Here is a 19,130-nt window from a genome sequence, read left to right as displayed (position 1 = left end):
CGTTCTTTTTGATTAGTTGTATTTATTTGAATAATTTCTTAAAACGTAGTTTTGAGAGGTAAGAAAGGTGAAAAATGCTTTCTGCAAGAAATCCAAAGGCTTAGTGAATGCATCTGGAAACGTGCAGTTTGGTTATTCATTAAATAGTATAGAAACAGTTTAAAAATCTTAATGATATGTGGTACATGAGTTTAAAGGGTCATTACTGACAGAGAAAAGGTTAAGGGAATATATATAGATATGTAATGTATGTTGTTCTAGTGTTTGTAACTATGCTGCCTATAAATTAAGTAAAATGGTTCATATGAGCTATTTAACTGACATTTAATCACATTACATCTTTCTAAATTAAGATACCACTCCTAATATTCATTCTGTAAATTAGTTCTTTTCTTCTAATACCAAAGTGCCTGTAGGTTTTTTTTTTTCCCAAGAAATTACTGAGCTCTGTTTTGATAACATAGATTTAAACTGCTTTTCCCCCAAAGCTAAATTTGTGGCCTTAACTAGGTAGGAGTAGTGTTTAAAAAAAAAAAAAAAAAAGAAAAGAAAAACACAACAGTTTGAGTTGGGGGGGTTATTTTTAGGAATGTACCGCTACATTTAACCTGCTAATTTTGTAGCTTTTCATCTTGTGGTGATAGCAAGTCTCACATTACCAAGCTGAAAGATTTTTTTTTTTTTTTTCCCTCTGTGTTCAGGAGAAAAATTCTCATTAAATCCTGACTTATGTGGTTAATAAGTGTGAAGCACGTGTGCTCATCTGCTGCCGATCGGTGTGCCACGTGAATTATTTTCCCAGTGGTCTATACAGTTTTACTTTCCTTGGTGGTAACAACCGTGACGTCGCGGGTCTGCGTTCAGGAGAGGTAACCCGAACGCAAGGGGTCTAACAATAGTGCCTTGTCCTGATGGCACGACGGTAATAAAAATCTGTCTTATTCACGCTGAAATAGCTGATAACCTCATTTAGCTGATAACCATGGTGTGGTGCCTCCTGTCACGCTTTCGGATGAGGCGTAGCAACAGATTTAGGATAAGGTCAATGCTGTTGTTTGCTCGCTTGTGGTTTTTTGGGGTTGGGTTTTTTTTTTTTTATCTAGGCAGCCAGCGGTGAACTGAAATGGCTTCATCCTGTCGCTGCAGCAGAGCTAACAGTGCGACGGGCCGCTCGGGTTGTAGCTGGGGTGGAAGTTGAGGTGGTCGTGGGCGGTGATGAAGTTGTCCGGGCCGGTGACGTGGCTCTTCTCCATGGAGGTGTTGAGCCCATTGTTTCTGTACATGCCACACTGCGCCAGAGAATTGGAAAACGCGTGCGAGGTGACGTGGAAGCAGGTCTGCGAGGGTGAGAAAAGGGGAGGAAGACGTTTTAAATGCCAACACCGGCACCTGCAAGATGCAGAAGCTTGGATGCAATGGCAAGGGCGCCTCATCTTCATCTGCCTTGGGGAGTTCGTTGCCCGGGGACGTTGCAGAGGCCAAAACTTTGAGACGCTCCCACCGAGACCCCCGGGTGGGGCGCCTCCGTCACCCCGCACCCCTACTTACCGGCACGTCGTGCACCGTGGGGGCTCTGCTGCCGTAGGCCTGGCTGGTGGTCCGGAACCGGGGGTGAGGCTCCGGCTTCCTGCGGGGGAGAGAGAGCACGGGCGGGAGCGGGGGCGGCGGGGGGGCTCGGCCTGGGGCTGGGGGGCGGGGGGGGCGCAGGGGCCGCGCTTACCCGTAGCCGCGGAAGCAGGCTGGCTGCTGGAAGCGGCCGGGCAGGCCGGGGCTGGTGCGGTACCAGTCGCTGGTGCGGGAGCCGGGGCTGCTCGCGGCCGCCGAGCAGGACATGGCGGGGACGGGACCGGGGCCGCTCCGTTGCCCGGCGACGTGACGCCGCGGGCCGGCCCCCTCCTCGCCCCGCCCCGGGGGTGGGCACAGGGGATGGGCCCGGGCCCGGCCCCGCCGGAAGCGGAAGGCGAGGCTTGACCTTCCTCCCTCTCCTCCTCATCCTCCTCCTCGCCCTGCTGCTGCGGGGCACGGAGCATGGCGGTGCGGCGGCTCCTGCGAGCAGGTGAGTGCGTCGTGCCCGGCCCACCCGTGCCCGGCCCGGCCCGGCCCGGCCCGGCCCGGCCCGGCCCACCCGTGTGACCCCCGTGTTTCTCTCCCCGCAGCAGCCCCGCGGCTCTACGGCAGCGCCCCGGCCCCGGCCCCGGCGGCGGCCCGACCCCGCGGTGAGTGCAGCCGGGAAATGGGGTGAGGGGGTTGCCCGGCTCATCCCCTGCCAACGAGGGAGCGGTGATGGCTTGGTTTTCTTTTTCCTTTCTCTCAGCCGAGGATGACAACCTGCTGTCCAAGCCTCTCAGCCACCCCGACTTCTTCAACGTGAAGGAGCTTTTCTCCCTGAAGGATCTCTTTGACGCTCGGGTGCACCTGGGGCACAAAAAGGGGTGTCGGCATAGGTGAGTGACCCCGCTTCGTGATCCAGCGCTTGTCGGCATCGGGAGCGTTTCCTGGACAGGCACTGCGCACAAGGGCTCTCTGCAGAGACCGCTTCTGGTACCAGCTGGGAGTTGGGGTGTGAGAAGGTTTCTGTGGGGTCACGCCATGTTGAAAAACACTGCTCGATGCCTGTACCACCCTGTCCCCGCGTCCCCTTGTGTCGCACTCCCTCTGTCCCCTCAGATTCATGGAGCCCTACATCTTCGGCTGCCGCCTGGATCAGGACATCATCGACTTGGATCAGACGATGCAGCACCTCCAGCTGGCCCTCAACTTCACCGCCCACATTGCCTACCGCAAGGGCATCATCCTCTTCATCAGCCGCAAACGCCAGTTCTGCCACCTGGTCGAGCGCACGGCACGGGAGTGCGGGGAGTACGCCCACACCCGCTACTGGCAGGGCGGCCTCCTCACCAACGCCCACATCCAGTTCGGGCCCGGCGTCCGCCTGCCCGATCTCATCATCTTCCTCAGCAGCCTCAACAACGTCTTTGAGCCCCACGTGGCCATCCGGGATGCTGCCAAGATGAACATCCCCACGGTGGGAGTGGTGGACACGAACTGCAACCCCTGTTTGATCACCTACCCCATCCCCGGGAACGACGACAGCCCCACTGCCATGGAGCTCTACTGCAAGCTCTTCAGGATGACCATCATCCGCGCCAAGGACAAGAGGAGGCAGAGTGAGATCTTCAACGAGCTGCAGAGCAAAGCCGAGGGCAGTTAGAGCCCTAGGGACAGATTTGGCTGTGCCCAGCAGCTTGGTGATGGGCGTCCTGCTCCGCTCCCACTGCAGGACCCACCCTGCACCCAGGGCACCAGCTTTTGGCAGAGCTGGGCTGGTTGTGGAAGGAACCCCCTCCAGCTCTGCCACTGCACAGAGATCCTGCAGCGGTGGGTCTCTAGCTCAAAAAAAAAAAAATTGTCTGGAGCGATGCAACGGGAGACAGAGCCAGGCCAGACCCAGCTCCTGTCCCTGTGTTGTTTGCTGTTGCGAGGAGGCTCCTCCGTCCTGTGGCCTTCCTGTTTCTGAGCTTGTGATCTCACCTGAAACCACCTGTATCTCGCACTTCTTGATATGACAAATAAAGGGTCTTGTGATTCTTTTTCTTTCTTCTCTTGTGAAATGGGAAGGTACAGGGGAGTTTCCGGTGAGCATTTGTGGTCACAGGGGTGGAGGGTGAAGGGATGAAGGGTGTTCCCAGCTTGGGGACCTGTGGGGCATCGCAGGTGAGGATGCGAGGCTGGCTGGTGCATCGCGGGGTTGGAAGGTCCCTGCTTTGTCCCAGGGTCCCACTTCTGCCCCCGCCACGGTGAGCTGCGGGCTGCAGCTGGGAAAAGACACGTGCCTTGTGTCTCTGTGGGAGGGCTTAGGGCGGCCCTGCAGAGTTGGGGGTCAGGCCCAGCGTGGGGACGATGTCTAGACCAGGGGTCCCCATCCCGTGTCCTGGCCCAGTGTCCCCGGTCCCAGCACCGGCCGCTCCTTGCTCTGCGTCCTCCCGCCCAGCAGGGGGCGCTCAGGGGACCGAGCGCGCTGCGCGGATTGTCCCTGCGCCGCTTCCGTCCGCCCGCCCTATATAAGCGGAAGGCGAGCACTCCTCGCTCCTTTCGGCGGGACGCTCGGCGGGGTGAGGAGCGGTGGCGGCCCGCAGGTCCGTCTGCGCGGAGCGGGGCCCGGCCTCTCCCTCGGCCCCGCTGCGTCCCGGCGGGGTGAACGGGAGGGTCTCTGCTCCCCTCGGGCGGGGGAGGCCCGTGCTGGCGGGGGACAGTGCTCCTCCGGGCGGGCGAGGCCCAAACCGCCCGAGGGACGGGAAGGGGGGGATCTCGGGCGCGGGAAGCTGGTGCCGGCCGAGAAAGGTCTTCCTGGGCCTTCTAACCAGCTTCTAACCGCCCGCTGCTCTCCCCAGGTGCCCGTTCCTGCGCCATGTTGCAGCGAAGCTCCGGTGCGGGCCCCGACGGCGGCTGCCGGGCAGCGGCGGCCGATTCCGCGTCTGCTGCCCTCCCCCGTCGCTGAACAAGGGAAGGCCGCGGCGTGAGGACATGGCTGTGGACCGGCAGAGCCCCTTGTGCACGGAGAGGAGGAGGAGGAGGAGGAAGGCGTGGCAGGAGGCACGAGTGGTTCCTGTGTCCAGCTAGGTGGGCTGCCTCCGTGCGACCTGCTGGTCTTATCGGTACGGGTGACCCCTAGGAAAAGCAGGCTTTAGTCCCCAGGCTTGCCTGCTCGCCCTCCCCAGGTTTTAGGGCCTCAGACGGGACAGACTGCCCCCCTCAGCCGCGTGGCCAGCCACAGCCAGGAGGAGACCGCAGGTCCCGTGGGCCCGGGCGGTGCTCTGCTACAGGCACTGCTGTGTCCGCAGAATAGTTTAGGTTGGAAAAACCACAGTGGATCGAGTAGAGGATCGGTTCAGTGTAGATCGGGTGTCTTATAAGCTAATATCGGGGAAGGTACTAGGTTTAAGGTAAATAAGGCAAAGGGATGTGCTTCCAGTGAAGGAGGGGAGAAAATGGAGGGCTACCACCTTTTCAGGTTTTGAGGGAAATGTTTTTAAAGATTTAAGTAATTAAAGCAAATCTATTCAACTTTCTTTGAAATGCTTTTAATCTGGTTTTCTGTTAAGTGGTGCACTTCAGAAGGGTTGTTATCCGCTCAGCTAAACACTTGTTTGTAACTGCATTCTTATTGCTTTCTTTTTGTTTGTCTTTCTTCAGCCTGGCAGAAGATAAAGGGTAAAATGAAAAAGATTGCGCATCTTGAAAAATGAAGGGTAAGTGGTGTGCTTAACACAAAGGCTGGCCAAGTGAATTTCCAGCATCGTATCCGGTGTCTTCTGTTTAGTATCTACACGTGCCCCAAATACCTGTGTAATACTACTTTCTGAGCAGATGGTTAATCTTGTTCTTACAAATACCTGTAAATAGCACCTTTTTTGGTCTTTGTGGGGATTTTTTTTTTCAGCCTGCCACAGGCGTTGCAAAGGTGGCTGCTGTGGCATCTTTGTGTCATTAGGTGGCAGAGAGAGACAGGCTATGTTCTACGCTCGTTTGCTCTGAAACCTGTGAGCACTCCGAGTGATTGATAGCCTGACATCATTTGTAAATAGGCTGGTTAATAGGAGACTCTTGAGAAATTAAGCCTTCCCTGTTTGTTTTTTTTTTTTTAATTGCTTTAAATGTGAGGCCTGTATGTACTAGAATAGAAAGGTATTCTGCTAGACATGTAGTGGGTGTGCAGCAGGCAGGCTGCATGTGGCTTTCTGGAGGTTTGGCCTTGAAAGCGGTAGGGTTCTGTTGGTTCGTAGATTTCTGCTGCGGAAGAATGAGTTGAAGTGATCTGTCTAGAGCCACATGGCAAGCTGATGACACCACTGGGAGCATGTCCTGGGAGTCGCATGCTGGCAGGCTCAACCATATTCCTGCCTGAAAGTAAAAATACGCCTGTGCTACGTGTTTATTTCTTTAGCTTCCCTTTCTTACTGGGCCTTTCAAATTTCTGTCTTCAGTGAAAGAGTAACCATATAATTGGTCTTTGAAGTGTGTCTAAATATTTTCCCCTTCTTTTTCAGAGAAAGCCTTGTGACAGGCCAGACCCGGGAGGTCTTCTGAAAGACCTGAGGTGAGCAGCAGTGGATGGAAGTTCCTCTGGAATAGCTGCATGCCCCAGCTCGTGTTGCAGATGTGGCTGTAGTGCCGTGTTTGTGTCATTAGGTGGCAGAGAGGAAAAGGCTACGTCTTTGCTAGTGCTCTGAAACCTGTGAGCACTCAGAAACGATGAGCAACCTGACATTTATTGCTTTTTCTGGTTTGTTTTTTTTTTTTTTTCCTTTAATTTTAGTCTTAAATCATGAAGGACAGGCAGCTATCAAGGGACAGAGTACAGAAGCTAGCCCTGTCCTTCAGTGTGACAGTCATTCTCATCACAAATACCTTGTTTATGTGACAAATAAGAGGTGCAACTGGCTTTTTTTCCATCATTCTATGTTTTAGGAGTGAAATTTCCATGTTTTACTAACATTCTAACTATGTTAAAAGCTAATTCAGGTTTCTGGCATATAGTATCTTTTATTTTTATGGAGAAATGGCAAACTCCAGTATTCTTTATTCTAGTAGTGGAAAGTTCTTGTGGAGATTTTTCTCTCCTGACATGTTAATATCAGAAGGGGCTTCCTGTGCCTGAAACTTGCAACTGCTCAGAGATCGCTAGCTTGACGTTGTTTCCATGTATGTCTCTTTCTCCAGAGAATCAGCGGAAGGTGGAGCAGATTTCCTTTGAAAAGCAGTTAAAATGATGCCTTTAAATTTTAACTGCATCAGGAGAAGGTCCTTCCTTTTTTTGCAAGGACAAATAAATGTGACAGCTCTATTCTTAAATTCTGTTTTTTTCCTTAACAATCCTTTATGGGCTGCAAGACATCTTTGCTTGCTGCCTGTTCTGTCTGTGAAAGGGCAGCTCTTGCGCTTTGCAGGGTTCAGCATTCCGTAGATACCAAGAATTGCACCTGGGTGTGGAGGAGATGGGGGAAACGGACACTTAAGTTTGTTGTTTCAAAAGGTTTGGCATGATCTAGAATCAGCTGGGTGTGGATGTAGCACATGGAGAAAATTGCACCCTGTTCCCAACATTAATAAAACACTTGGCCAGCAACAATTTGACTTCCAAGGGTGCTGAGTAAGTTTGAGCAGAAGGTGCAACCAGCATTTTGCTGAAATGCAGCTTTGTAGTCATGCTGGCGGGGCAAAGGGAGGAGAAAAACAACCAAGCAAACCACCCCACAAAAACCCAAACTGAAGATCTTTTTTTTTTTTTTCTCTTCTTACAGCTACTTTCGAGAACAGGACTGAGTTCCGGAACTTGCTTCAAGTGTTGAAGGTAGGTAATCTGTATTTCTTGGAAACGTATTAAATCTCAGTGTGTTACCAAAACAGTGTCTGCGTAGAAGTCCTTGGGTTGGTACATCTCGTCCTTCTGACTCCTTGTGGGACATGGACAAATAATGAAATAAAATAAAAAAATAAAATAAAATGCTACTAGTGCATACTTGCAGAAAGAACTTAAAAATTCAGGTTTTTTTTTTTTTTAAGTCCTCCTAAACTAACTCTCAGTAGGTGCAGCAGGGGAATGCTTTGCCCTCTTTCGCAAGACAAGATCTAGTTTCCTTCAGCATTGTGTTCCAGCTGGTAACACAGCAGACAAAAAGCAAAAATAAAATTGAGTGCAATATGGCTTTTTAGTTGGTTTCTGCTGTGTTTCTGTGCTAGCGTGATGGCAAAGGAACTTGACCTCCACGGCGGGTAGCTGCTAGGAGCACAGGTATCAGTGTATCCCCACAGCTCTGTGTGTCACTGTTCTTTCCTGGCTGTTGTGGGGCATGTCAGCCTCTGCTGTGCCGGTGTTATTAAAAGAAGTGGTGAGAGAAGCCGTGGCTACACACAGATGGTATTGCGAAACTCGGAGAGCCTTTGCAGTGAGTAACGGCTTGACAAAATCTGGCAGTGCGAAATGGTGGAAAATGTCCTCATTAAACGGGCATTACAAGGGCCAGAGGTGCCATTAACCAAGCGGGTAGCTGCTGGCTGCAAAATGAGCCATTTAATTGGGAAAAGTCACTGCCTACCAGCAGTGGCTTTGGAAAAGAATGCTAATAAGGTTGTTGGGGATATGGTTATGCAAAGAGGCATGCCTTCAGATCTGACTCTTCTATTTCATTTCCTGACTTTTTAACCCTGGAATACATATTGGAGCCTTTTCATCAGACTTTATTCACATCAAGGGCCCTGTAGGGGTAGTGAGTGCCTGATGAGTCTCTCTTTAGAACTCTGCTGTGTGAGGCATAGGTTAGCTGTTAAAATTTTCCTAATAGCGTTTGCTGCTAACCCATCTTCGCAAGACTGAGCAGCAGTCCCACACTATGAATATTGCTGTACTGAAAGAATCACCTGGCATTCAGCTGTGGAAAAGATTAATATTTTGTATTAAAATGGTTCTGAAAGACATCTAAAATCTTTTTCCACATTAACTTAGCCCTTCACCATTTAGAACTGGTGTATGTCATGGCTTTGAGTGCTGGAATAAGCCCAGCTTTTCTTTCTTTGCACTATTAATAGCTTGCCTGTGCACTGAGGATGGCAAACTCACCTCTGATTTTTAGAGAGCCTTGGAATGAAATTGTAACCAAGAACAGGCTCCAGCTATCATGCCGCTAAATTACCCTGTTCCCAGACCCAGCACTCTGCACTGCCTAGCCGGAAGACTTTTTTTTTTTCCCCCAAAACCTTTCTGTGGCAAAGAACCTCTCCTAAATGAGTTGAATTTATTAGTGCCATCTGCTTTCTGTCACTGCTGTAAGTCCTGATCCACACAAGTTTGCAGGCACTCTGCTTCCACTGATGGCAGCGAATGCAGCCGGTGTGAGTTAAGGTGTTCTTGTGGTTCTGGACTGAAGTAAATTGCTTTCTGAAGCTTCCCTGTGAACTGAGGCTGGCTAATGACTTCCCTAAAATTTGATTTCATTTTATGAAGCTTTTTTTATTTCCTCTGGGATGTGAAAAATCCTTGGACAGTCCTACAACAAACCTGATGTAATTTGTTGATTAGCTGAAAATGTTGCCTCTGAAATGAAAAGCAGTTCTCTGTCCTGGCTAGCTGCAGTGCCTCAGCTCAGGTACTGTACCACAGTGAACAGCACAGACGTAGGGATTAATTAGCTCCCTAGGATTTATTGCTAGCTTGTGCTGACTGTATTTGAAGTTGTCTGACATTCTGGGCCCTTTTTTATTTGCAGATCATACCTTGAGTTTTAGAATTTCTGTCAAACCTGCCTACAGCAGAAGAAATGGTTAGCAGCGTCTGCGTTTGAAGACTCCTAAAGGTTCATCTTTTTTCATATGCAGTTTCAAGCACACCACAGCCAGTGGCGCATGCGATACTGCTGGTGGTTCTGAATGTTTCCTGCAACCTGTGTACTCAAATATCGGTTTAAAAAAAAAATTATAGCTGTTCTGCTCCTTTCTGCTTTTGCTGTACTTCTGTTGAATAGCCTTAAAGAGCTGCAGACTTGCCCTTCTCCGTCGTCTCGGCTTACATGCTGTTTTCATGGTCTAAAGCACGGTTGTTTCACTACATGTTTTCTCTACATGGTTAAGAAGGACTTATAAAAAAAAAAATAAAGATGCCACCTACAATAAGTCTGAAATAATTATGTGTGTATTTGTAGCACCCCAAGTAATAGTAATTTGTAACCGTTCTAGGATTTAAGACTTTTAGTTTTGGATACGAGAACTGGGTTGCTTTGGTTGTGTTTTTTTTTACTTCAAACAATGAAAGGTAGAGCTCTTGCTCTTTACCTCCCTTCTCTTGTAGCACAATCTACCAGTGCTGCTAAAGCAGCAGCATCAGGTGCGATCACATTGTCAGTCTTGCAGCGTTCTGCTCATCCTCTTTTTCCAGCTAATGTGGGAAATCTGGAGAAGGCATTGTGAGCATAAAATAGCTTTGCCTTTAGTCATTTTTCTCTCATAGTGTAGCTCAAACCGTAAGCACATGTCTGAAAACACTTGTGCTTTTTATTAGTGAAGAGCAAAACTCAGTGCTCGTGGGGTGTGTGAGTCATCAGTGATTCCTGGAGCGTCCACCGCTGTTCCTGGGGTGTGTGCATTAATAACATGGTAATGTGGCAGTTCTTGTCAGAAGTGTCTTTATTTGAATAAAGCTGTCTTGGCTAGTTCTTCAAGGTACAGGGGCTGTCTTTATCCTTGAACTTCCATCTTTCGTCATAAATGCTTAAAGAGATTCTGATATTTAAGAGGATGTGGATAAGCAAGGGACATGGTTTGCTTCCTCCACTTTTCTAGGTGCTGACCCACTGCTTCACCCTAAAACTGCTTTTGGGATAGGGAGCGGGGGGGTGAAGTGCAGCAGGAATGCCACTTTCTGGGCAAAATTTACTAGAATATTTCAGACACGGAGGGGAGGGTGAAAAATGACTGCCCTGAAAATCTGAGGAGAGGATTTGGCACGGTTGTTAGGTTCCTTTTTCTAATAGCAGAAGAAAATTAATTTGTCACTGGAGCTGGTTGCCATGGGAATGCAGGACAATGGATGAGGAGCTGGGGTGGCTGCATGGAGCCTCCTTACCCAATTCCAGTCCTCGCCTTCGCCCTCCACCAAACCCCCTGGTGCAGGTGATCCTGCACCAGTGCAGTGCCTGGGGCCTTGACCATCTTTGCAGTGTTTGTAGTGAATTAAGGGTGGCGCTGAGGAACTTGCCACCCTTCAAACACAGAAGCCTTACAAACACTCAGATGAATTATGTTGCGAAGCCAACTCCTCTGTGGGAAGTGAGCTACGCTGGCTCCGTGCTAGATTTAGAGCACTGTTGGCACTGAAACATTGCCTCCATAAATAATAGTGAGACTTAATGATGATCCTATACAACTAATCAGAAGAAATACTGATATCTCTCCTCCAAAGGGTTCATAAATTTGTGGCCACGACGCTACCGCTTGCTTTCACAGGCTATATATACTGTCAGATGTTTTTTTTTTTCTCGGTGATTGTACTTCAGCTCCACTTCACTGAGCAATTGTTGGCAAGAGCACCGGCATACGGCCCGTCAGCAGGAACGCGATTGTGCTGGGAACACAACAAGCTCAAGGTAGTTTACACAAACTCTTCCTCTCTACCCACAGGTTTAAAAGGTCGCTATAACTGAGCATTTAAAAGAAACAGACTGTTGTTAAGAGACCTGGTAGTATGTAAGCAGCCAAACAAATTTCTTGAAACCTGCTGAAAGCTTGCCTGGAAATTCATTTCAATAATGGGAGAAGCACTGGATTATTCTGGTATTAATCTTTAACCTCTGCAGTGCAAGCCCAGCTTAGTTTTAGGCAAATTAAACCGAGAGTTTGGCTTATCCCTGCTCTGAGTACTGTGGGAAGTAACACACGGAGCGTAGATGGAAACCGGTCAGGATTGTTCCTGCTGTAGCCCTTTTCCTTTCAGCTGTCCTTGGCCTCAGCCGCTTCCCAAAGCCCACGCGCGAGAGGGAATGGCTGTGCTGCCGTTTCAGACCGTGGGCAGGAGCCTCACACAAGCCATCCCATCACTGCCTGGGGTCAGGCATTTAAAAAAGGAATGGAAGAAGCGCCGGGATTCTCCACTGTGGAAAAGACAGCTTATCTGCTTCCTGAGCTCCAGCTGGACCTGATGGCAGATGACTCAGACATTTAGGGAGAGATTTTGAATAGGCAAATCTACCTTTTTCTCCTTTTCAGATCACAAGCACGCTGGTACTGAAAAGGCTGCTGTTTCGCTATTGATGTACTGGTGTGATTCACGTAAAAGCTATTTATTTACATCAGAGATGTTCATCAAAAGATGTGACAAGTACAGCATGAATGATTCATTCCCATGTCTCAGCACTGCTCTCCTGTTAATCAAGGAACAGTTAGATGCGTCCAGCTGGGCTCCGCTTCCTTATCGTTTTCCGTGTCATCTTCTTCCCCCAAGCCTGTTCAGCCCGGCTCCCCGCGTCCCAGCTCCGCAGCATGCTCTCGCCGACCGTATCGATGATCCTGCTGGGCAGTGGAAGTCATGATGCTTGGTTTTCCATGAAGGAGAAGGGGCTGCAGCTATGCTGAACTCCCTGTGCAGGGCGTGTTTTTCCTGTGAGGGAGAGGATGGACAAACAGGCCTTCGACACTTGGGCTTTACTCCAAGATTGCAGACTCTAAACTCCAGGGCCGTGCTTCCCCCGTTAGGAATATTTGGTGTTTGAAATCTTCTTCCAGAGCAAGGTCTTGAGGTTGTTCAGCACAAGGGAGTGGTGCACTTCCATCTGGCTGGCCAAGCCACTGAGGGTCATGCAAGTTCGGAGCTGTTTCTGCAGCTCCTCTTTCAGCTCGGGCGGTGCTCCGTACAGCAGGTAGTCCTGCAGCAACCCGCAGACCTTCGCCAGGTTGGGCTGCACCACGTCGCTTTTGCACTGCTTCAGGAGTTTGTCGCACGTGGCCATACAGTCCTTCCCGTAGGTGCAGTCCACGTTCTGCTCACAGTGACGTCCCTTGAGGAAACCTCTGATTGTCATCTCCGTCGCCACCTTCCTCAGGTTGACCATTTTGAAGTCATATTTGTCATTGTAGCCCACGTTCTTAAAGCCGGTCTCGCAGATGTAGAAGTTCCCGTAGGTCCCGTGGAATATCTCCTCCACGAACTCCAGAAGGCCGATGGCGATCTTTGCCCGCCGCGGCCACGCTGGTGCAAACCACTGGTGGATGATTTGGTGGACGACTGAAGGCAGCAGCGACTGGAGGAAGGGGGGGACATCCACTCCGTAGAGGGAGGTGTGGGGGATCTTCTCGGTAACGTAGAGGTCCCCGCAGTGCCCCAGCAGCTTGGGAGTGTGCTCTTTCTCGTGCAAGGAGAGCATGAGAAGAAACTCGTTGAGCTGAAGTAGCGCCCAGACGGATTTGGCCTCTGCTAAAGACACTTTCCCATCCCGGTTCACGTCTGCCATGGCGATGATCCGGCTCACCAAGGCTGCAAGAGAAGGCTGGTCTCCCAGGTTGGACTGTGAACAGAACAAGAAGTGGCATCAGACCCTTGCAGCTCTCTGTGGGCTCAGCATCGCGAAACTGAACTGGGGAATTGAAGAACTGAGCTTGGGAAAGGAGGAACCAGCCACCCTGCTCGAGCAGATTCGGTGCCGTGCCACAGCGTACGGCTGGACGGATTCAGCTCCCGCAGAATTTTACCAGCCTCAGGGCTGCTCTAGACCTGCGTGGGAGCCAGTTTTTGGGAGCAAAGGCCAGGCAGCGCTGCCGTCCCACCGCCGCAGGAGAAGCCCCGCGCAGGGGTGAGTGCTGCGGCAGTGCCGGCGCTGCCAGGGCCGCCCGCGGGGTTGTGGATAAGCTCTGCCCAGCGCAGATGCCACCCGCAGCCTCAGTCCAGCAGCCTCCAAGGTTGCTGCTACTAAAATCTTGCAAATAAGAATTCCTGCGTGAGAATGGAGGTTTTTCTTGGCTAAACGGGTACTTGCTCTGCAGTCAGGGTAAGGAGCCCTGCCCTGTGCCCAAGGGGGAGCGTGGGCCAGAGGAGCCCTCGTTTCAGGGGAAGGAATGGCATCTAGTCTTTCTGATTCACAGGTGGCATCCCAGGCCCGCAAGATCCCGGAGGGACCCTCAGCACTGACCTTCAGGAAGTTCAGGAGCATCTCTTTGAACTCGTCCATCGACGTGCCTCGTGTCGGTTTGTCAAAGAGGACCACGTCCCTCCTGGGCACAGAGTCTGGGTGGCTGTCTGCCTTCAAGGCTTCCTCGATGCCGCATTTGATGATCACCTCCCTCTCCCGCCAGAGCCCACTGTAAACCTACAGCGAAGGAGAGGGGACACGGCGGAGACCGGAGGAAAACAACAGCAAGCGCAGAGAACTGGTTTCTGGTTCAATTCGGGACGGGTACCAGGGATGGGGTGAGGAGATGTGGGGTGGGTGGAGGAGGACATCTCCCGGGTTTGACGCTTGCACCCATCCCCGGCCATGCGGCGGGGCAGAGACCTACCTGCTGGGTGGGCGAGGAGGAGAGGCAGTGCTGGAAGAGGAGGCTGCGCTCCTCACACAGGTCCTTGCACGTGGAGCCAGAAATTATTCCTTTCTTGTACTGGTCGCACTGGGGAGGGCAAGACAGAGACAGGAGCTCAGCTGGGGCAGCTCCCCATTTGCTCAGGATCTGGGTCACCCCAAGCCTCCCTGGCACTTTAGTTTTTCAGTTTATCCCGTGTCCCTGACAGCACCATCAATGCCATCGCGTCCCCGGTGAGCCTGTTTCCTCTGAGCTCATGCCAGTCTCTTATACAAGAGAAAAAAATGACCCCCTAAAACAGGTACATCTGATTGCAAGGCCACACAGGCTGCTCAGAGGCAAGACCGCTATCTCCCATTGCCGACAATTTCTTTTTTTTTTTTTCCTGGGTGCTGCTGCTGCAAGCCCAGGGGGCCAGGGGAGCTGCCAGGGTGGGAGGAGAGGGCAGCGCGGACCTGGGCGAGGATGAGGATGCACGGGCTCAGGCTGCTCAGCAGAGCAGCAGCCGCCGCTGTGAACTGGGCTGGCCCCGGTCCAGGCAGTGGCGGGGACAGGGACAGAGGGTGGCTCTGATCCGCACGCGGGGCGGCTGAGTCGGGAGCTGGAGGCGTCCCCGGGGCAGGAGAGGCTGCAGCTCTGCAGCTTCACAGCGAAGGCACAACAGCCTCAGGGCTGGAAATGGGAGCTGCAGAAATTCACTGCATCTTTTCCCTCTTTTTTTTTTTCCCCCCCCCGATGTGGATGGGAATTACCCCTCAGACCTGCTCACAGGGGACACGGCCAGACACGGTGTCTTAAACCTGGAGCTCCGAGCAGGAATTAGCGCCTGAGCCCCCGTGGCCAGAGTCATGCAGAAAATCAAATTAAACGATCGTCGCTGTTGTTATGGCAATTCCTGCCTCCCTCCTCTGCCGAAGGACTGATGAACGAGGCGTTTTCAGCCACAGCCTGGCGTCCCCCTCCTCGCCTGGGCTGCGCGAGCGACCCGCTCCCTGCCTTGGGGCACACACAGCAGTTTGGGGGGATCCCCTGCTTGGCTGCCGGCCCCAGGGATGCCGTGGGGAGCAGGCTGCACCCCACCGCAAACCCCAGGCAGGGGCGAAACGCACCCAGCCAAGCTCCCCAGAGGGCTCTGCTCTTCGCGCAGGCCGGTGTTTCCTTAGGGCACGCCGGCAGTCACCGAGCGGTACCCACGGACCGGCTGCTCCCCGTTTTTCTCTGCGGCGCTCAGGGGGCTGGCGCGATGCTCTCCCCGCCCGCTGATCCTGCTCTGACATTGCAACTTCGTCTCCACAGACATTAATCTGCCCGCGTCCGCCTGGCCTGCCCTGGCTGGCTTCCCTCCAACATCTCATTAAATCGTTTGGCCGTCGCCCTGGCGGGATAAGGTCACCTCTCCCGCTCCGAGCTCCGTGCGATGCCGGGGACCGTGCCGGGGAAGCGGCTGCCAGGAGGGCTCCTCGGCCCAGCTCTTGCGCAGGACGCTGCCCCGGCGCTGCCTGCCCGGCCACACAGGGGCTGGCAATGGGGGTCCCGCAGCCCCCCTCACCCCAAACCGGGACCAGCGCTGCCGCGGGGGCTGCTGGCCGCCACTCACGATGATCATCCGGCAGACGTGGCCGCGGCAGAGCTCGGAGTAGGAGGAGTAATGCATGTATGCCACCCAGCTGCCCACGAAGATGCCCAGCCACACCACCAGCAGGTATTTCACCTTGATGCCCGGGAGACGATTCTGGAAGGAAAAGAAAATGCTGGTGAAGGCCAGGGGCTCTGCGCGGGTCGGCGGCGGCTGGACAAGGACGACTTCCATACAAACCAACCCCAGCACTGGTGAAACCTTCAGCCTTTTAAATATATATATATATTCACCAGTCTATTATACAACTCTTGCTGCAAGTAGGTCACTTAGAATTCCCTAAAAGCAGGGAGATTACAGCGCTGGGCTGCCGGGAGCTGGCTGCCGTGCATCCCCGAGCCCGGGAGCGGCGGCTGCTCCCCTGCCAGTGCCAGGGCAGAGCCCTGCCCTCCGCAACCCCAGGGATCACCCTCAGGGCTGCGAGAGGCTCTGCTCCTGCGTGGGGAGACCTTTCTCAGCAGACCCCCCCCCCATTGCAAAGCCCCAGGGGAGGCTGCCAGCGCCAGTCATGCGCTGGAGCGGGCGAGTAACGAACCTGGAAGCGCATGGATAATACTCCGTGCAAACGCCTCGGAGACTGGCAGCATGATTTTATTTTCCTGGCTTCATTTCTTCCCCTCTGACCCTTAAACAGCAGCGCTGCTGCTGCCTGGCTTCTCCGCAATACACGTTGTCTACCTGACCCGCAAAACATGGCAATTCCTATGGGCAGGGAATTAATCCTTGTGTCAAACACTTCATTCCCTCCGGTCTCTAACTCCGGCTTCACACCAGGTCAAGAAAGCCCTTGGCCAGTGGCCACCTCCAAACTCTCCCCTCTCCTCACACCGCTTCACCCGCTGCCAGGACAGGGCTGGAGGCGAGCGGACGCGGCAACCTGACAGCCTGCCAGGGATCCTCGCTTGGGTCTTGCAGCCCAAAACTGCTCCCACTTCCCAAACACCCCCGTGGCAGTAACTGGAGGCAGTGGAACCCTCCGCCCTCCCGCTGCACCGGCTGCGGCCAGCGGCTGGGCTCACCCTGGCCCCAACAAACGGGCATCACGGGAATCGGCAGGCGAGGGCGAAAGGTCTCGAGGTCTGCCTCGAGATCGCGACATCTTGCACGTGAATTAGAAATGCCGAAGGGTGAAGGGGGCCACGATGCCCGGTTTGCCTGTTGAGCAACAGCACCACTCGTTAACGCCTGTTAGAGAACCTGAGCGCGGCGAGGACTTGGCCAAGGGCAGCTGCTCCTGCGAGCCACAAACCAGCGCCAGTCCCTGAAGTCTGCGACACCACTGTGACCTGTGAGATCCTGCCCAGCGCAGCAGCCCCCCAAAAACTGCCCAGTGGTGGGGGCATCACCCATCAGGCCCCCTGCCCTCAGCAAAGGGGCCCTTTCCGTGGACTTCCGACTGGAGAAACGTCTCGGGGCGGCAAAGCCCTGGCATGGCCAAAATGTCCCCTTTTGCTTATTCAGACCAAGAATCCATCACGTCCCCAGCGCAGAACGGGTTAGGACTGCGACCTGAGCACAGCACGGGGAGCGCTGGCTTCACTGTCCCCTAAATGGTGGAAAGAAATGTGGAGGTGGGGGATGCACCGCAACAAGAGGTTCCACTGGTAATATTTTGGATCCATAGCTGGTTTCCTCCAGGGGCTCAGTCTCAAGGCACAGGGGCTTCCCTGCCCACCGCCTCGGCTGGCAGCCTGTTACCCTTTGCTCACGTGGGCTGCTGTGTTTAGTTTTAGGGCGACACTGGGGGACCTGGAAGTGACTTTGGGCCAGAGCTGACATCAGAGGCAAAATGGACGCAGCATCACAAAATCCTGCTCCATCCCCATGGTTCCCCTGCAGACCCCTGGGAACAGGGGGGAGTTTTCCACGACGTGTCCTTGCGGTGGGGACCGTGCCAGGGGACCGTCCTGGGGACCCACAGAGCCATCCCCTAAATGCTCCCCTTGGCCCTGCAGCCCTTCCTGCACACACTGACCCCCAGCTCTGCACCCACCTCCTGCCAGCACCCTCTGCCCACCAGCCACCCCCTCCCATTCTCCTCTCCGGCGGGATAACCGCACTGGTCCAGGACCTTCACCAGTCTGGGTTTCTCATCCCATAGCTGCAGAGAAAACACCCCAGGCCAGCATCTCCGGCCCCATCACCACTGGGTCCCCGGAGCGCTGAGACAGGTCCTCAGCCCCCGCGGCAGCTCAGGGATAGGAAAAGAGTTAAAAAAAAAAAAAAAAAAAAAAAAAGAAGAAGAAGAAAGAGAGGAAAGGAGTCATCCCTGCATCCCTGCACTGCTGCATCGGCTTCTTCATCCAGGGATGCAGCTGACGGACGGGCTGGCCCGGTGCTGCACGGCCGGAGCGGCTCCCCCAGCACCGCGGCGAGGGTTGGGCAACGCCTGCGGTTCCCGGTGCCGGTACAGGCCTGCGTCCCCCCCACCCCCCACCCCGGTACCGGTCCCCGACCCCCCAGCCCCTTACACCGGCCGGCGTGGTGGCGGCGGCGGAGCGTCCCTTTGTGCACAGCCGGTACCGGGATGCAGAGATGGGTGGGCATCACCGAGCCCCGCCCCGGACCATCACCCCCCCCCCCCCGCCCCGGTACCTGCAGCCCCTTGGAGAGGGGACAGAACAGCACCAGATGCACCAGCCGCCGGATCCTCCGCATGCTGCGGGCGCCCCGCGGCCGCGGGCCTCAGGCTCCGGGGGGCATGGCCGGGGCGGCCGCGACCCCCCCGGGGTGGGGGGGGACACGGGGGGCCGGGACCGGGGAAGGGGGCACCGAGCGGCTCCGCCCGCTCCCCGCCGCAGCGCAGCCGGCCCGGCCCGGCGCGGCTCAGCGCGGCTCCGCCCGATTCGGCGCGGGGGCGGCGCACGCAGCGCGGGGGGGCCTGCGGGGCGGGGGGGGGGGGAGAGGCGGGGGCTGTAGCGCGGCGCGGTCCCGCGGCACCGGCCCCCAGCCCCCGCGAGGGGTCCCACCCACGGCGGGTCAACCCAACCATGGGGATCCCCATCTGGGGATCCCACTCGTGGGTCCCATCCCGCAGCACGAGGGGTCTCACCCACCCGGGGGTCCCATCTCACAGCACGGGGGTCTCAGCCACTCGAGTCTCCCACTCAGGGGTCCCACCCCACAGCATGGAGGTCCCTCCCACCCAGGGATCCCACTCGGGCATCCCACCTCACAGCATAGGGGTCTCACCCACCAGAGAATCCCACCCTCAGGCTCACCCCACCGCCCAGGGGTCCCATGCTGGGTCCCCCAGCCCCAAGGCTGGTCGGTGACCCAGGCAGAGGTGGGCTCACGGAGATGCTGATCCCCCCACGGCCCCCAGCACCTTGGGTTTTATTTAAAGCTATTTTGGGTGGCAGCCTGGAAGACCCCCCAGCCTGCAGCAGATAACAGCCCGGGGGCTGCATCCCACCCATGGCACCCATCCCACCAG

General features: G+C 54.4%; 3 protein-coding genes, 1 long non-coding RNA gene and 2 other non-coding genes across 7 annotated transcripts; 4 read left to right on the top strand and 2 right to left on the bottom strand.

Moving 5' to 3' along the window:
* Nucleotides 1–2: 2 nt before the first annotated feature.
* On the bottom strand, nucleotides 3–1,878 carry PIERCE1 (piercer of microtubule wall 1). Its single transcript, XM_086763763.1, has 3 exons — nucleotides 1,721–1,878; nucleotides 1,549–1,627; nucleotides 3–1,337 (listed from the first exon to the last, which is right to left on the bottom strand). Exons 1-3 carry the CDS (start codon nucleotides 1,831–1,833, stop codon nucleotides 1,152–1,154), a joined length of 378 nt encoding a protein of 125 aa, XP_086619889.1. The 5' UTR covers nucleotides 1,834–1,878; the 3' UTR covers nucleotides 3–1,151.
* Nucleotides 1,879–1,962: 84 nt separating this feature from the next.
* On the top strand, nucleotides 1,963–3,588 carry MRPS2 (mitochondrial ribosomal protein S2). Its single transcript, XM_086763830.1, has 4 exons — nucleotides 1,963–2,056; nucleotides 2,157–2,216; nucleotides 2,315–2,444; nucleotides 2,668–3,588. The coding sequence occupies exons 1-4, from the start codon at nucleotides 2,029–2,031 to the stop codon at nucleotides 3,209–3,211; spliced, it is 762 nt and encodes a 253-aa protein (XP_086619956.1). The 5' UTR covers nucleotides 1,963–2,028; the 3' UTR covers nucleotides 3,212–3,588.
* Nucleotides 3,589–4,054: 466 nt separating this feature from the next.
* On the top strand, nucleotides 4,055–9,666 carry LOC147598221 (uncharacterized). Of its 2 annotated transcripts, none has more exons than XR_015260730.1 (6): nucleotides 4,055–4,112; nucleotides 4,392–4,620; nucleotides 5,194–5,249; nucleotides 6,048–6,097; nucleotides 7,302–7,351; nucleotides 9,264–9,666. It is a non-coding gene; the product is annotated as an uncharacterized LOC147598221 (long non-coding RNA). The 2 variants fall into 2 exon arrangements; XR_015260729.1 differs by having other exon boundaries at nucleotides 4,392–4,655.
* On the top strand, nucleotides 5,441–5,573 carry LOC147598223 (small nucleolar RNA SNORA17). Its single transcript, XR_015260783.1, has one exon. It is a non-coding gene; the product is annotated as a small nucleolar RNA SNORA17 (small nucleolar RNA).
* LOC147598222 (small nucleolar RNA SNORA17) lies at nucleotides 6,136–6,269 on the top strand. Its single transcript, XR_015260784.1, has one exon. It is a non-coding gene; the product is annotated as a small nucleolar RNA SNORA17 (small nucleolar RNA).
* A 2,146-nt stretch (nucleotides 9,667–11,812) lies between the features above and the next one.
* DIPK1B (divergent protein kinase domain 1B) lies at nucleotides 11,813–18,482 on the bottom strand. The gene is made up of 5 exons (XM_086763894.1): nucleotides 18,290–18,482; nucleotides 15,656–15,790; nucleotides 14,038–14,145; nucleotides 13,671–13,847; nucleotides 11,813–13,049 (listed from the first exon to the last, which is right to left on the bottom strand). Exons 1-5 carry the CDS (start codon nucleotides 18,350–18,352, stop codon nucleotides 12,237–12,239), a joined length of 1,296 nt encoding a protein of 431 aa, XP_086620020.1. The 5' UTR covers nucleotides 18,353–18,482; the 3' UTR covers nucleotides 11,813–12,236.
* Nucleotides 18,483–19,130: the final 648 nt, after the last annotated feature.

This window comes from Chlamydotis macqueenii, chromosome 20 (genome assembly GCF_036417535.1).
Source record: "Chlamydotis macqueenii isolate bChlMac1 chromosome 20, bChlMac1.mat, whole genome shotgun sequence".
Lineage (NCBI taxonomy): Eukaryota > Metazoa > Chordata > Aves > Otidiformes > Otididae > Chlamydotis > Chlamydotis macqueenii.
Note: the sequence above shows the minus strand (reverse complement) of the source record. Positions and strands in the feature narration are given on the sequence as shown.